The following is a 17,199-nucleotide window of genomic DNA, read 5'->3' as shown; positions in this document are numbered from 1 at the left end:
TTCAGCATTCTTCACTCACTGATAGTGTAAGCTACATACAGAACCATTTACTTTCAGACAAGTGAAGTCTTATATCAGTTAATTAACAGTACATATTTATTAAATTGCACATGAAAACTAGGTTACTTCTTTGAATAGTGCATGAAAATTTTCAACATGACTGGAGCCTGCATATAATAAATAGACAAAATAATAGATATTATCAAATACGTCAACCACTTAACAAGGCAGTCTCAGCCACTCATTTGCAGGCATGGCCCCAGCTTTCAACAAGCTTTTCTATGCACTTTGTGGACGCCACATGCAGATGTTACCATCAATCCAGTTTTTGTGTATAATGACAACAGCATCATCTTCTTCCGGAAATTTTACAATGTACAGGCCACCTTGCACAAAAATAAAAAAATAAAGCAGTTTATTTTCAAAAGCGGTTCCACAAATCATGTAAAATAAGATTGCATGAACTGTACAGCAACATGACAGCTATCGCGAAACAGCATGCAAAAGTGGAAATACAATATTTTCTCTCCTGAACAACACTCTCAGACATTTCTGCAGTATGCTCTGAACTAGCCAGGACCGCAAGCCAGAAAGCTGACAGACAAGGCAAATCCCAAGTATTCTTGATTCACAAGGCCTCACATACAAGTCTCTCCTTTGGAGGAACTCTCTTCCTATCCCAAAGGCTATGCCTGACTTGTCACGCACAATGTTCTCAACAATAATAATTCATCCATCATTTAACTTGCAGCAGCTGTTCTTCTTACCAGCTGCCAGTACAACATTGCCATGCAATATGGTCTTTTTGAACTGTGGGCCTTGAAACGGCAGAATCAACAGACTACACTTCTCTACGGAGAATATAGCTTCTAAAGGCAGCAATAAATTTATTTTGGAACATTTCTTTGCTCTGACAATCTATTGCAGAGCTGCTCAAGGGGAAGTTGAGGCTTTCTTATCATTTTCTTAATGGTTGACATGTCGTTTTCAAATGGAAATGCATGCCAAGCATATAGGGGACCTAGGTGCGACACACCAGATGCTATGTGACACAAGCCATGCATATTATGCGACACTTGCTCTTGTTCATCTACGTCTATGAAGTTTATAAAAGTTTAGCATGTCACCAGCATAACTAACCTCACTTGCAGTTGACTTAAGTGAGCCTAGTATCGTAATGGCCACATGCAGGGTAAGAAAATTCTCATGCATGTGGGAAGAAATTGTCGAAGACATTACTAAAGGACCTCCATATAGTAAGAAGAGGCGAAATTCAGTTGCATTCAAGCGATCTAGCTCCACAAGAATTCGCGGCTTCCTATTAAAATCAGAAGAAATGAACTTTGCAAGTTGAATGTTCCTCTCGGAGATTTCACTTCTGCCTTTAGAGCCAAGTCTAACTTCTTTCAGCCCGCGCCCCCACAGAACGAGGAGTTTTTGCATGACACCTAAGCAGACAGGGCACATCTTTTACCATATCTATTGGGAGTTCCCCCAAAATACTGCGGCCTGTGTGGTGTTGCTCCTGACTCTGGCTATGAAAAGTGTTGTCAGTGCAGAGGGTGTTAGCGAAAGTCGGGAAACAAACTCTTCCTGCTCTATACATTCCCATCACTGTGCATTTTGTCACCTAAAATAACCGGTGTGGCTCCTGATATAAAGGACAAAATCAGGTGCATCACAAATTATGCCATGTAGCTTCGTAGGCACTCACACACCGTCAATTGTGCATGATCAATACATACCGTCAACAGAAAAGCTTTCCACCACCAATACTTTGGTTTCCTTACCAAAGCACTGCAAGAACTCATTTGGATCTTGCGGTTTGGTGTTACCGAAAAAAACAGACAACAAATGGTTCGCCGTCTTTAAAATTTTGGATGCGGCCAAGGATAATCTAGAACTGGTGTTTCGAGCTCCTCACTTCTGGCAGACCATCGACATTAAAGCTAAGACTAACCTCGGCAGGCAAGTTCTCACAGGCTAGAAGTATTTGCCGCAGTCTTGCCTCTAGGACAAAACGGTAAATTTCCCTCCAGCTAGCTCTTTGACCTTAAGGACCCTATTTCGAGTTTGCAAAGGAGTCCTAGCAGGCAAAGGTAGAGATAAAAGGCACCTGTGGCTTCGCAGAACTGCCAATAGTGACGTGACCGCGGCCTGGTGGCATCGCGATTCAACTGCCGAAGCTTTCAACATTTTCGGGAAGTTCAACTCATTGCTGTCGCCGATATGAGATGCAATTTCCTGCGTGGTTTGCACATCATTGCTTTGCAAATGGCGTTGATCGTGTTGAAACAAAAGGGTCAAATGCGGCATGTCCACGCGGCCATCACGTAAGGAACCACCTAATAGGCCACCTACTAGTTCAGTGTCTACTACATCATGCTGACACAGAACTTCAACATTGTCATGAAGAAAGCGCTTGGTCTCAACTCAACTTGGGAGAGTGCGCTATATCCCTATTGTCTAAATTAATTTCACACTCATCCACCCAGCGACCACTGTCATCTGCGCCAGACACAATGCACACCGCCTGTGTGGACTACATTGTATATGAGGCGCTGCATGCTGCCGCGAAGTCATTGTGATCGTATCTTAAAAATATGAATACACGAATCAATGCGCCGTTTTCGCTCCCGGCGAAACTATCGTTCACTACGTTCCTCCATCATGAGCACGACAAAAAACCACCACCATTTTCCGAAGGTTGGACAGCACTAACCGGCATTCACGCCTGGATCCACATCATTTGGTATAGCCACTACTCCTGGCTGAGCCACTACTGCTTTCACCCTTCCCGGAAGAGCCCAACTGGGGATGGCACGGACAGGGTCGTCGGCTCGTTCACCATATCGCGTTCTCCGTGAACGACTGTTTTCGTGGGGTAAACGGCCGATCACAACAAACGGCTACAGATTTTCCCAGTTGATTCCAGCGCCAGCAACGCAAAATAAACTGGTCAGCGCGTGTGTTCTCGACCAATCATGTTACGCGATGTGACACACGCGGCGATCACCTAAATTAGGAAGTATGCACTGGCACGAAAGAAGTATAAGTTCGATTGTAGCCTAATGTTTAGAACAACGGGTTGCTAAGCAGGAAGGCGGAGGTTCGATCCCACCATCGGGTACGTAATTCAATTTCTTTAAAGTATGAGCTACTCGGCAAGAAAGCAGCAGCACCGAGCAGGAAAGTCCCGTAGAGATCGGAAACAAAACTTCTCTTTAAATCTTTATGAATTCCGTTCCAGATTTTTCAACAAGAAAAAAAAATAAACGTCATTCCGACACCATTATTCTACCATTAAATCAAACTAGGAAATAATGCAACAGTTTTACCAGCAGCCTTGCGAAAAGCCATTTATTACAGGCTGTTCTGTGAGTGCGCTGGAATGCGCAAAATGAGTATGCCGCAGGCAAGTATGCTTTTCGCTGAAGAGTGAATAAAGCCAGCAATGCAGAAAATCAGGGATTTTAACTTCAACGCGTCACCTCAAACGCAAGCACTGTATCATTGATGCGTCAATGGTAAAATGACAACGTCTCAAAACTATTTAGCTCAACCGTGGGTCACTGTATAGTATGGGGCCACTTTTATAGCGATAGCTCTACTACTCCAGGTAAAAACCCCGAAAACGCCTGGTGCCGTAAATCTGACCTTCAAACTCAGCCAAGGTCAAACTAGGACATAGCCTGCCACTGCCAGCGGCTGCTGCGTACGCCGCGCGGGCGCCCATATCTTGAAAGCGATTTTCAATGCGGACAAATTGCGCCGAGTGCTGGTAGCTTCATATGCGTTGTGCTTTCGACGCTTAGTTCGCGTTGAAGCGAGACCCAGCACGAAGGTCAATTCGCTCGCTGCTGTGGCCGTGCCGAGCGGCGTCTGTGTGTTGTCTTGCGGTGCAAATGTAGATGGGCTGGTTGCTGACGACGCCGAGCAGCGTCTGTGTCCTTCCCCAAAGCACGCGAAACAGTACTATCTATCGCTCGACAAAGTAGGTTAAACCGCGTTCAACAACGGCACATTTTTTTTTCACATGCGATTGATAGCAAAATTCAATGAACCTTCACCAAACATTTAATGCTGACGTTCAAAACAACGTTAACGATGAATTTACAACTTCCATGATAGAATGCGTAAGTGCGACTGAATGAGGACGTTGAAATAGACGCAGAGGCAGCGCGGTCTCCGCGTGTCTGTTACTTCGTACGCGCTCGTTCAGTCGCACTTACACGACATCATGGATTCTCACCTCGCCAACGCGTTTTACAACTTCCCCCGTTCAAAGAGCTTCATGGTGTTTTAATGCAAATAAGTAAACTTTCAACATCTCTCAGTATAATTCTCAATATTCGTTCTATGAATACGCAGCATTCATTCCACTCCATTTCTTTCTTTTGGCCAATGCGGTTCCCCATTCCGTTGGTCGATGAGATAGAAAAGAACATTTCATTGTAAGTTTCTCGGAGCGCATCTCCCCGGCGCCCGTTCCTGGGTTGAACGTCGACGTCACACGGCGTAACCGCGAGCACGCGCTCCCGCCATTGGTCGCGCATTCGTCAGCGTTTACATGTAGCGCATTACCCCTTGTGCGATGGCGGCGTCACACGATGGCGCACATCGTAGCCAAAGCAGCGCTTCTGGCATCGCCTTCGGGATCGCCACTTTATCAGCGATCTTGCTGTCCCGAAACTCGGCGAGTGCAGCAGATCCGCACCCAACTCCATTCCCATAATTCCTAATGCGATTAGATCGCGTTTAGGTGCACTCTGAAAGTCGACTTACTCCTCCCAATCCAACCATGTCTGGCGCATTAATGAGGCGAAATAATGTGACGAGCTTCCCTAGCGCATTAACCACGTGTATTTGGATGCGACACGCTAGAAAGTTGATGTGTCGCGATGTGATACGCCAGGGGTCGCATTTATGTAGACACGACTACAACTGGCTCCGATGCGGCTCGTCATGCCAGCGTTCCCATACTGCACCTACCTCTGCGAACGCGCCCACTGCCGGTGCGTTCGTTGATTTCGGTCTCATATTCTTTGTATCAATACGCCGCATAGATGTCTCCCTCAAGGTATTTGATCCAATATACCGTGAAATGAAAACACGTATACAGCTGCGCTAAAATTTTGCGTCAGGCGGTATCGTATCCATTGGTGACTTCATTTCTTGTCTATAAAAACGTCATTAGGTCACTCAAGCCGACACAAGCTAACATTGGTGAAAAGCAAAGCCAACGCTATCAAATCAGACCAGCAAGTAAGGAAAAACTGAAATGTATTTCATACTCTACTTTTACTGTGTGCTTCATGCGAGCATTTGTGGAATCTAAAGAGCGCTAATACAACGCAGTAGCTATTTTTCATAATAACAAATACTAAACGATAACACAAATATAAGTCATACAATCATATGTCCCTCGTGCTAATTGGCCCAATGGAATAACCTCACACTTTGTCATTGTCCAAGGTGCTCGTTGCTAATGGTAACGTGGTCCGGTTCGCACTCAAGCGTTCCTCGAAATCCTTCCGCCGGACCAAGTGAAGTGGAAGCCGAGTAGACCCGGGTCCTAGGGTGATTCGACATCGATGTTAGCGGTGTACACCGCTCTTTCCGCGATCCTCACTGGTGACGCCTGGCCGAGCCGTGTCATCAGACTTGAAGAGCTGTCGTGGCTGGGGTGGGGCCCAGAGCTGCACCTAAGACCTCAATCGATGCCGAGGAAAGGGTATTGCCACCGCTTCTATGCGCTGCACCCACACCCGTTCACCTCTGTTCGCTTCCCGGGCCACGTCGCTTTTCTTTCCACGTTTGTGCCACGCCACTTTCGCTCATGCGATCTTTTTCGCGCTGTTTCTCTCAGCTGATGCATTGCCTATCTCCTTTTTTATTTCATAGCATTGTAGGCTGACGTCGCCCACTTCGCAGGTTATCTTTTAGACAAAAAATGTGGCCCGATTCCGAAGAAGGCACCGCATTTTCAACCACAGCGTCCCCAAGCGCTAGCTGTCACGAGGAGGGAATATGAGTATCTGGCACGTGGCCCATGCACCTGGAGTTTAAAAGGGAGACATTTGCGCCCGAGAAGCGTTCTTGTGATCATGGCTTAATGGTTAGAGCATTGGACTGGTGTGCTGTATGAAACAACTTTGATCCCACCATCGGTCCCGCATTTCTTTATAGTGTTTTAGATTGACTTTAACCTACTTTGAGGTATCTAACTCGAAAGTCGAGGTGTGTTGAGGTATACGAGCGCGTCGCGCTAAGCACAAAATCGCTAGTTTGTAGAAATACCAGTCACAAAGTTGTTACATTTATAAAATAAAATTTGGAAAAACACACAAGACGGGACAAAAGCATGCGCAACTGTCGAGTCGTCTACAGCGCACCGGAAGAACTAGGGACAATCTTGGAGGTATTACGATAGTAAACTGGTCAGTTGTCATGCTAAGCTGGGCTCAGTAATCATTAGGTTGCAAACTGCGATATACAGTTTTATAGCCTTTCAATAATCGCATCACGAATGCTTAGGTTTACATATATTCGAACATGTCCGTTTAATCTGACGTCATTGTACCGACATAAAGATAGATATATCTCAAGGGTATGAGCACGCAGATGACAATGAGCGGTAGCAAAATTGTGGCCAACATTCGAAATAGTAACACTTGTAGCTTGAAACAAGAACATATTTATAACACCTAGAAGTGCGACATTGTAAGATACTTCACGCAAATGTAGGGTACGCAGAACTTCTTAGCTATCGGAGTTCTTGAGTCTGCATCATTTGTCTAGGCAGTATGCACAGTTAAAGTTTCAGGGACAACGGCAAGACCGAAGACAGACGAAATACCATAGCAATGACATCTGAGATCTCTTGAGCAGGCACGGTCAGGGACGGTTTGTCGAAGTGAAGCCAAAGGTAGGTATTCATGTTCAATCAGTAGCATTAGGTGAACACGGCAAGGTTTACAAGTACTGACCACGATGACAGAATAGTGCGTGAATCCGTCTGTTGTGCCGCGTGCTGATGTACAAGTCGACAGGTCAAAGCTCTACTAAACTTTTGTACCACTGCCAATGGAGCATCGAACGGAAAAGAGGCTTCATGCTACAGTGTTGTGCTTCGGGGATCATTTATCAGCTGCGGGTATGTTGAGTTTTATACCCCGAGGATAAAGAACTCGGGAGAAATTTTAAATGAAGACAGCAACAGTATAGCCATTCGCCATGAGCATTAGCGGCGCTTCTTCGAGGTACCATTTTTTTTTTCAATTTACACCCCTGTGTCATGCGTGTCGTAAATGCATGTGCTTGTCATATCTTCTTAAGAAATTGATGTTTAGTTTTGGCGTCTATATTGCATAAGACCCACACAGTTCTGGTGTTTTCATTGGTTCCGGGAGCTTCGTCATGTAGTCATATAGCATATGTGTGTACGGCCTTGATGCTTACTCTTGGCAGCTGCTTGTGTAGAAATTTGCCCGATGCCTCATTGTTTACTTTGGCTTCAACTGCTTAGTCCTGTGCAGCAGAGGCGCCTTGGATTGGCGCCCTGTCTTTTTATCCAAACTAAACCATTCTTGTCCAAAGCCTTAGCCGCTACGAAGCCATGCGTCCTGCTGCTCGGCATTTTGCTGGAAATATCCGTTGGGCTGCAAATTATAAAGAAGGCTCAAAAAGATGTTCTTGTGCAAAACGTCTTTTATTTTGTGCTTTACTAAAAGGTGATCTAAAAATGTCATGTGATGTCATTAGTTGATATATCACAGCTATTTCTCGTGCGTAGTTCCCGCCTCCTTCAACACGAGCGAATGTTAAATCTTCTGCAGTTTTTTTTGAGCTGAGAAGGCTTACAGCGAAGTAAACTGGCTCCGCTTTTACACCTCACACTTCAAACCACCAATGGCAAATAATTCGAACTACAGTAAATGCATCGTCGTTGTTGCGGGGACACGTCTATGCAGGTGAATTCTTCTTTTGATGCAATGTTCCGAACAGTAAATAAACGAAATCAATAATTAGCCTTTGTAACCACCTTTGTAGCCACCATAGCCGCCACCATATCCACCATAGCCACCTCCGTAACCTCACCTCCGTATCCTCCATAGCCTCCGTAGCCTCCGTATCCGCTTCCGAGGCCAGAGTGGGCAACAAGAGCTCCTCCACCGCTGACTTTGTTGACGTGGTGAACCGTCCTCACCACGAACGCTGGTCCGGCCACGGCCTTGGCAAAGGCAGGCCCGCCACTAAGAAGAGCAACACTGCTGCCGACGCCTACACCACCTACACCGCCGCCTACACCACCGCCGACACCGCCCAAGCCACCACCGAGGCCACCACCTAGACCGCCCCCTAGGCCGCCATAACCAAGACCTCCGTAGCCGAGACCTCCGTAGCCGAGACCTCCGTAGCCGAGGCCACCGTATCCTAGGCCACCGTATCCTATGCCTCCGTAACCAGCGCCGCCGTAGCCAAGTTTCCCTGCTTCTGCTACTGGGGAGACCATGGACATGGCGAGTACGGCCAGCAAGGCAGATAGCATCCTCTGCAGAACAACATTTAGAAACAGTGAATGTATCTCATACGTGCTATGGCCTCTGAATTACTAGCATGGTGCAGGCAGTGTGGTTAGAAAACAAGGTGTCAAAAAAGCAAAAGCACACAAATTACATCGATTGTAGCATAATTTCTTGTATTCTTGATGAGATAATTTCTATGAAATATCTACACAGACCTGATCCTAATCGCTGAGGCGCCCTATTACCGTGTTAAGAGTGATACTGACAGCGTCTGACTGATATAGACTGACTTGAAGAAGCGAGGCTGAAGCTACGTCCTTTGCCAGACGCCTCACTAGACTCACCCGCGGTATTTCGCCGAGCTGAATACGAAGTCCTTGCGAGGAGAGATAGTTGAGGAATAGGTACAGTAGTATTCCGAACTCAAATGGAACACGAATATTAAAAAAAAACGACCTTTGAATTCCGACGAAAATACCGAATATTTCTCATTTACAAATGTAGTAAAATAAGAAGGTTGCGTATATTGCACATGGTAAAAATGCGCTTATTTACGCTATTTTAAACGTGCATGTAATGCCATTTACAGCAAAATAAATCGGAAGAGTTAAGGGTTGCATCGGTCCTTTCTCACCGAGACTCCAGTAAGTCTCATCAACTATGCTGGAATGGTAAAGAGCAATAGACAGTGCCGTAGAGTCAGTTACCAAATCGAATAGAAATCGAGTGCCAAATACTCCTTGATTCTTATTTGAAATAGAGCTACGCAGTAAACAAGAAAGTACAACTTTCAATACGTCAGTAAAAATTGTGAAACACAGCTCAATTCTACCAATCCTTACCATTGTGTTCATACTTGACGTTACAACACTCAGGACTGCGAGGAATGGTGAACGTCTCCTCGGTCCGAGTTTATATACCGTGTTGCTGTGGCAGCATGCAAGGAGAGCATCGCAAGAGGAGAAGGTGTGTTTAGCCTACCAATGAAGGCGAGAAACGAGAAATAAGTATTGCGACGCGCAGGAATGTGAGCTGAAAGCTGTTATCTCTGCATCTGTCCCTATAGCCTTATGTAACTGAACGTGCGGTTCGTCGACCAGAAAAGGACGCGTTACCAGTGTTCTTATCAAGAGTTCATCTGCCCCGGAAGCAAAAATACTCTTAAACCTAACTGTCTGCTCCACAATGTCGCCGCGAATGTGATCAGGAAGTGGGACTATTTTAATGCATAATCGAATTAAATTGCACTTCTCAACTAACTAGACAACGAAAGTCGGAGATACGGCTTACTCACTTTCTGGCCTGCATGCAATGAGACGTTAGACGTTTCTCAAATGGACGACTCTCGGGTGGCTAATCTTTATAGGTCACTAGATCCCATAGCTCGCAGCGTATACAGTGCAGGAAGCGGCACGTGACTAGAGTTTGTCTGCACGATCAGTTGCAATAGCACCAGTCGTTTCATCGTATTAGTCGGATGCTGTTTAGGGCCTAAATCAGTGGATTTTTCTTGTTTTCGTCGCCTGCAGAATTCCGAACACGAGGCACGCTCGAACTACCAGGGACGCACGAGATGGGACGCACCTAGGAAACGCGAGATTAGCGGTTCACGTGGCGTGAATTATGGAAGTTTTCCTGAAGCCTGTGCATATAATACCTTGCAGGAAAAAATACGCATCCTACATGTGTCAAGCAACTCACGGCGCAGGAAATCTAATTAAGAGAAAGAGTGAGCGTCTAATTATTTAATCATGCATACCATCATAGCTCAATAAAGGAAGCTCAAGCAGGCACTGTCCGCAATCTTGAAGTAAGACAACTAGAGGTATTTACTGATAGTTTTTTTCTTTTTACAGAATTGAAATTTCATTTTATAAGTGATGCACACTCTCAATACTACGATACATATTTCTCTACTAGTAAGTCGAAACTATAAAGACTGGCGGAATTCTTCTTAATGTAGACATAAGAAAAAGAAACGAAGAAAGGAAATGAAAGACCGATGACTGGGTACAAGCTGTAGAGCTGAAATTTAAAAAAAGTGCAGGAACCATGCTATTACAATATCACCAAATGAAGGGAAAGTAATTGGTGACAAGCATAGCGATGGAAACAATCAACGCAAACGAAATGTGCACTGGAAACTACGAAAAAAAAAAGCTGGCCCTAATCTTGGACCAGTTCGGTCAACTCCTTTCTAAGTGTAGAAAAAGAAGTGCCAGAATAAAGAATGGGCGCTCGTAGAGAAAAGAAAAGGAGGATGAGGTTCGAGCGGGCCCTTAATGTTCGAGTCATGTTTTGAGGCAACAACAACAAGTCTCACGTTTTTATTATTATTTTCGTGTCGAAAACCCCGTACGCACACGTCTTGTTCTCTTCGCATGCATCGAGGGGCTCTCTACTCAGTCAAAAGTGGTGAGGAACAATTGACGTGGACGTGACGATTGACTCCCGTGTAAATCAATGCACGATCGCACGCAACATCGACTAAAGGATCGTCTGAAGACCAAGCGAGCGGCCCGACGAGCGCAACACACAAACGTCATTCAGGAAGCCAGGTCTCTTCTGAATGCACCCGATGCTCACATCCCCAAGATTAAAGATACACGTGACTGTCTTTGTTCAAACAGCGACATGCTCTCAAAAATTGGTGACGAGATCGAGGATCACGTACCTGGTGATGAGCTAGAAGTGGAATACGCGACTGCTGCTGAGTACCACAACCAGGCAATCAGCGTGCTTGCCGAAAAAAGCTTGTCGGATTGAGGCGTTGCAACGAGCCGAGAGAGCCCAGGGTTTTCCTCGGCAATCATCATCTGCGCAACCTAACGTCTCGGTTAACGCTGCCTTAGCGCACCGTTTTTATCGACCGAGTCTACCGAAGCTCGATATGCCAACATTTAAGGATGACATAAATCAGTGGACTAGATTCTGGGAGCAATTCGAGCCGACGGTTCATTTAAATACCATCCTCTCCTCAGCAACAAAGTTTTTTTTTTACTTACGATGGTATCTCACTGGAGAAGCCGCGCAATCAATTGCGCGATTCCCAAAATCTGAGTCTTCTTATGATGATGATGTCGATATACTCAAGGAGCTCTTTGGTGACAGAAATGGAATCGAGCAGCATCACCTAGCTGCTCTCAAACTATCATCCACAAAAATATGGAGTTCCGTCGTATCCGTGATTCCTTGGAGACTGCTTCTTGCGCAGCCTGGAATTGTGATCGAGCCAAGTTGTAGGACGTGCGTGCACTATTTACTCCAAAGCGTACGGATTTTCTTGGGTATTTCTTCGTCCCACGAAACGTGCCGAACCTACAATTGTTGAAATTCAAGTTTCGCTGTCACTGTGAAGGGTGAAAGTACTCTAAGAGGATCAAAGATCCTGGATGCCGTCTTGAGTAAATACCGTTTTGTATTTGCCCTTGTTGAGGTTAAGCATTCGATTATTGACTGAAGATTAAACTCAAAATTATCATGATTTGTATACCACTGCATGCCTAACCCTTAAGAAAATATGAGATGAGTTTCACATGAAGGTCTGATGACTTTTGACATTACAGCCAAACGAGTCTCTGATGTGTTTCTTCGGAAATATTCTGATGTATTCCTAATGTCATTCTAAAACATATTGGCCACCGTCGTTCTGATGCATACTTGATGAGTGTTTTTCTTGTGAGCATGAGATGTCTTCCTAATGCGTGCTCCAAAGCAGTTTTCATGTGACCGTGTCATGTCATCCTAACGAGTCTCTAGTGAGTTTATACATTAGATTGCTGGCATTCATAGAATTCCTAAACAAAATTAGCCACGACGTGAAGCAACATTTTCTGATGTGTCTTTGGTGCTTGATATACATATAGCAAGCTAAGGTGCAGCACTTTTTTCAGCATCCAACATGTACGTGGGCTGGTACATATGCTGCACATTAGACATTTCTCAACGAAAAAAAGTTGATAAAACCATTTATTGAGCATATACCACGCTTCCTTAAAGAGAGAAGGTTAAATGTAAGGAACACATAGTATCTGTCTGGGTACGGATGTGGTATTTTCCTTTCATTTAATCTCCTTGCTAGTCTTTGAGGAGAGGCTGTTTTTGAGGTGGAGGGTCGTCGTCTTGGAGTGCACGTGTACCCTGCATGGTGAAAGGACAGAAAATTAACAAAACTTGGCAATGAACCACACGAACACACACTGTATCACTTGCTGCGGAACGATCTGGATATGTTAGTTGTGTGAAAAGTTTATGTGATGTCGGTTCACATAAAATCGTTGAGGAACCGCTGTGTAGCCTTTGGGTGTAGCAGTAGCTACAGTATGCCCAAATTTTTCTTGGCTGTACAAACGTGCAACATGGATCAGCTGTGGGGTGTACATGTTGTGAACTACTTTGGCTGTATTGGTTTCCACTCGACAAAGAGCAGCAGTGTCTGTGGATTGCTAGCGGGAATTGGAAAATCTATCTGATCACTTGGCGTGGAAACAAGCGTAGCAGTGCTGGTGTAGGGGCAACCCAATGCAACCCCGAAACATTTAAGTGCCAGCCGTTATAGAATATTTGCATGAGCTACCGGCATAGTTCTCATGCATTTCAAGTCCACTATGCCATGCCTATGTTGGCCTAAGTCCACTATGTCAAACCTACGTTGCTGCTCTCCCAGGCACATGTTGAGGCACCGGCCAGTCTGCCCCATGTAAATCTGACCAAATATGCCCATGATCAAAGGAATAGACCACACAAACCCTGATGGATACAAGACAAGTTTGGTGGTATCTTTAACTAAGCAAGTCTCTCTTGCCTGGGTGTCTTTCTCAATTCGCTTGTGGACTGCTATGCACATATATAACCAGAAAGAAATAATGTAGAGAGGATATGCACGACAGTCCGAAAGTGAATTGTGAAAGGCGAGCAGGCAAGCGAGGCTTGCTTGGTTAAAGATACCACTAAATTTGTCCAGTGTGTGTCCGAGGCAGTGTATTGTACTCCTTTCCCATATGGTCAAATGGACATAGTGCAGACTGGCCAATGCCTAAATATGTACTTAAGATATCAACCATATTTGACTCAAAAGACCAGTATGCTCATCCGTCTTGGCCATGCATTGCAGCAATAGGACTTCTGGCCAGATTACGATCGTCAACTATTTTTCACCTACAGTGGAAAATTGACACGTGAAATCAGTGAGGCATACTGCATAAATAAAAAGACGTGTGAGCCAGCCCCATTGGTCTCCCTTCTCTCACAGTGTAAATTTTGTCCTGAAAAGTTACATGAACTGACCGGCAAACTCAAAAGGACACTACAAATTTCACCTAGTGGACACAGCTGCTTCTCAGAAAATGCACAAATACAGGGATGGGTATCCATTGGCATACTGTAGTAATAGTTGGCGCAAGTTAGCTTCGACATTGCTGCCACACTTCAGCTGTCACAAGGCTACACCGTCACATTTCAAGAAATTTAAGCTCATCATATGTGTATTTGCCAGTGGCAGTTAGTCTGAGAACAAGACGGAAATTATTGTAAATAGCAATTAAAGTAGCAATGGTAAGCAAAGGTAAGCACGCTGCACACTTAGACCTGTGACATATTTGGCACACTACAGTTCGAATTCTAACATGCACAAAAACTGCACATGCGTGTAGCATAAACAGAGAAAAACTACAGAAATAAAAGCTACAGCATAAGGAACAGTTTCAAAACAATAAAACCAAAATAAGAAGTGTAATATACTGTGTGCAAAGCAAAAATAAAATTGAACTTGCAGCCAAGTGATTGAAGCGAGAAAAAAAAATGCTAAACATCAGGACATGTTAGGTTTAGTTTTATATAGAACACAATAATGTGTGCATAATGTTATCAACACAAATAAGCAGCAATTTGAATAAAGCTGCATAAATATTTAGCCTATTTAGTAAGCCGAGTTGAGTAATATGTCGATAAGCTTATACACAAATCATACTGAGATCGTACTTTCTGGTACACGTACACTTCATACATACCTGACATGACATCCAGATTACACGTCGTGCTGCTGTAGCCATGGCTGCGGGATCCCTGCATTTCCCTGCCATTATGTGGACACTGCTGTAGGGTCACGGTCTCACCACTGCAAAATGAGTTCTTTGTTAACTTATAGCATTGATTGGCACAATAAAACTGTCATATTGTGAACACATGTAAGGTGCACATAAAAACAGTCCGGAAAACTTGTGTGCACTAGTGCAGGGTGGCAACGGAGCACAAGGTCGAGTCACTAAAGAATTTCATGATAATAGGGACCCCTTCATGAAAGTAAAACTTTGAACACGCACGCAGCAGCACATACAAGAAATGTTTGTTTACATACTAGAGTTTGCTTTCATGACTTAGTTTAAACAACTTTCCCCAACCCTGTTTAGCTACGTCAAAGTTATGGCAACACCCATTGTTTTGAAAAGAAAGCTGTACTAGTAGCAAGCTGTGACTGCTTACATTTTCGTTTTCTCCTCAAACTGCTCGTACACCGAAAACCTCGTAAGCAGAGATTATTTACAACGTCGAAGAGTTTATAAGCGAAAGAAACGTAATTGCAGTAAGAATCGGTGAAGAGACAGATGAGTCGTTATTATGCAACTTCAGCAGAAAAGCGGAAGCGCGCGCACAGGTGAACACGATTATTTCCGAACGTAATCTTTCTCATCGGAAGAAAACGCTTATCAGGATATTCAATTTCGCATCAAAGCAATAAATTTGCGTAACTAAATTCTGACAAACAGCACGCAACATGCACACGCACAGGTTTCACTGTTGTCGCGGAAGTTCTATTTCCTACGTTCGCAAGGCACGCTATGCACACACGAGGAGCACGCACAACACACGTGTACTTAGCAAGTACGACTGCTTACCTTTTCAATGGTACGACGCTCTCCAAGTTGCCGGCGCTGCGTCGACGACATTACTCCCATCATAGATGTTGCTGCGTAGTGGACGAGCTGAGGCACGCCAGCAATACCGATTATTTCTTTTCGACGTACAGTACACCCAACATTCCACGACAACCAGACAAAGGCCACGGCGTGAAAATCGTTGGTCCACATTTGCCTGGCGCGCCACGCATACGGCGAGTTTGCAGCGAGACACAAGGCATCTTCTGGCACTTTTGTGCACGCTAACTACGTCCCGTTTCATTACAGCAAACACAAAAACACACGATGAAGCAAAGACATCGTCGCAGCACACTAGCAGTACAGCTCGCACAGACGACCGCCATCTTGAAGACTGAGAAAAAACAACAGCGCCACCTGCATACTTGTGAGGTTGTTGGGCCTCCGTGATGCAAAAACTTTTAACTAATAAATTCATGTTTTGTGCCGTGTTACGCCCAGCTACATATATATGTTGCGAGGCAAAACAAACCACCGAACAGTGTATATTTTACGCTATATTTTATCGTAGAAAGAAACTCTATGACGTCTTTTAATTTTTAATTGCTTCCGCCCTGTGCAGATAGCAAAAGCATGGCCTTAGAGATTAGAGTATTATGTTATCCTTTGAAAGCTGTCGCTGGGGCGTGAGTTGAATGATTTTGACTGCCTGCGCCGTCACTTCGTTTTAGATAACTTCCTGCTGTCGTTAACATCAGCTGTAGGCTAAGAAATTGTCGAAACGATCTCTGCAGTGTACCTCGATCGTAGTTTTCGCATAAACCCCAGAATTGGTTTTAAATCAACATTTGTGGCAGACTATGTAACACTGCGATTTGCCTGTAAATTGTGCTCGATATGATAGACTAATAATCTGTATTATTAGCCCCCCCCCCCCAACAAAAAAAATTAAAAAAGTCAGAGCCCTTCCACTATGTGACGATCGAAGACCAGCGAAGCTGTTGGTTTTGCTTAATTATATTCAAAAGTGTTTTAATTTGGTTGTTATGTTAAATGGTTGGAAAGACAACACATAACTTCGTTGCAACGCCGCGCGCCGTATTCTGTATGTGCGAGTGAAAGCGAGTTTAGGCGACTAGATTCGCACCACCTTGCACCATCGGCCTCAGCACCTTGGGCCGCTGCGTGTATCGGCTTCTCGTTGCTTTCGCATCCATTCGCGCTGTTGAGTGCGCCGGCGCTCCTCTACCTCTTCGGAGTGAGCGACACGGGTCTTACCCATACCGAGTCCAAGGGGCAACTGATGACGTCGTTAGGGAAATGGCTATGTCACGAGAGAATGAGACACAGTTACTATTACACAGTTGGTAGACTATTACACAGTTGGTAGACACAGTTGGTAGACACATTTGGTAGACTATTGCGTTTTATCACTGACGTTTCGACACGCATTGTCATAGACGCGTTTGGGCAAGAATGTTCATCGCTCCGGCGCATTGTTTTTGTCTCTCTGGGTCCCACTTGTGACAAGGGTAATTCAAGGGCGCGTTACAGGTCCCCGAGCCCACAGGGGTATGCGCCATTGAGATTGGACCCTTTCTGCACTATCGCCAGGATCGGACACATGGCATGCGCATGTGCCCTTGCGCTTGGACCCTTTTTTCACTACCTCCAGGATCGGCCCACTTGATTTTTTTTTTCAACATTTCGGACAATTTTTTTTTTTTTTGCTAGATCGTAACCATGGACAGCTTCGCTGTATAAAAAAAATAAGAAAAACGAAAAAAAATACGAGTTGG

The 17,199-nt window shown here is 44.8% G+C and overlaps 1 protein-coding gene and 1 long non-coding RNA gene across 2 annotated transcripts; both read right to left on the bottom strand.

The window, feature by feature from the left end:
* Positions 1–8,020: 8,020 nt before the first annotated feature.
* Positions 8,021–8,521, bottom strand: LOC119444381 (acanthoscurrin-2-like). Its single transcript, XM_037708787.1, has one exon. The coding sequence runs from the start codon at positions 8,519–8,521 to the stop codon at positions 8,021–8,023; it is 501 nt and encodes a 166-aa protein (XP_037564715.1).
* A 3,964-nt stretch (positions 8,522–12,485) lies between these two features.
* On the bottom strand, positions 12,486–16,194 carry LOC125943794 (uncharacterized). Its single transcript, XR_007465899.1, has 3 exons — positions 15,422–16,194; positions 14,537–14,643; positions 12,486–12,668 (listed from the first exon to the last, which is right to left on the bottom strand). It is a non-coding gene; the product is annotated as an uncharacterized LOC125943794 (long non-coding RNA).
* Positions 16,195–17,199: the final 1,005 nt, after the last annotated feature.

The sequence above is a fragment of the Dermacentor silvarum genome, chromosome 3 (assembly GCF_013339745.2).
Source record: "Dermacentor silvarum isolate Dsil-2018 chromosome 3, BIME_Dsil_1.4, whole genome shotgun sequence".
Lineage (NCBI taxonomy): Eukaryota > Metazoa > Arthropoda > Arachnida > Ixodida > Ixodidae > Dermacentor > Dermacentor silvarum.
The sequence above is the reverse complement of the archived record's forward strand: the minus strand, read 5'-3'. Positions and strand labels throughout refer to the sequence as shown.

Bases quoted from the DNA above. Each gene is read 5' to 3' on its own strand.
- LOC119444381 (XM_037708787.1), bottom strand. From the start codon at position 8,521: ATGTCCATGGTCTCCCCAGTAGCAGAAGCAGGGAAACTTGGCTACGGC.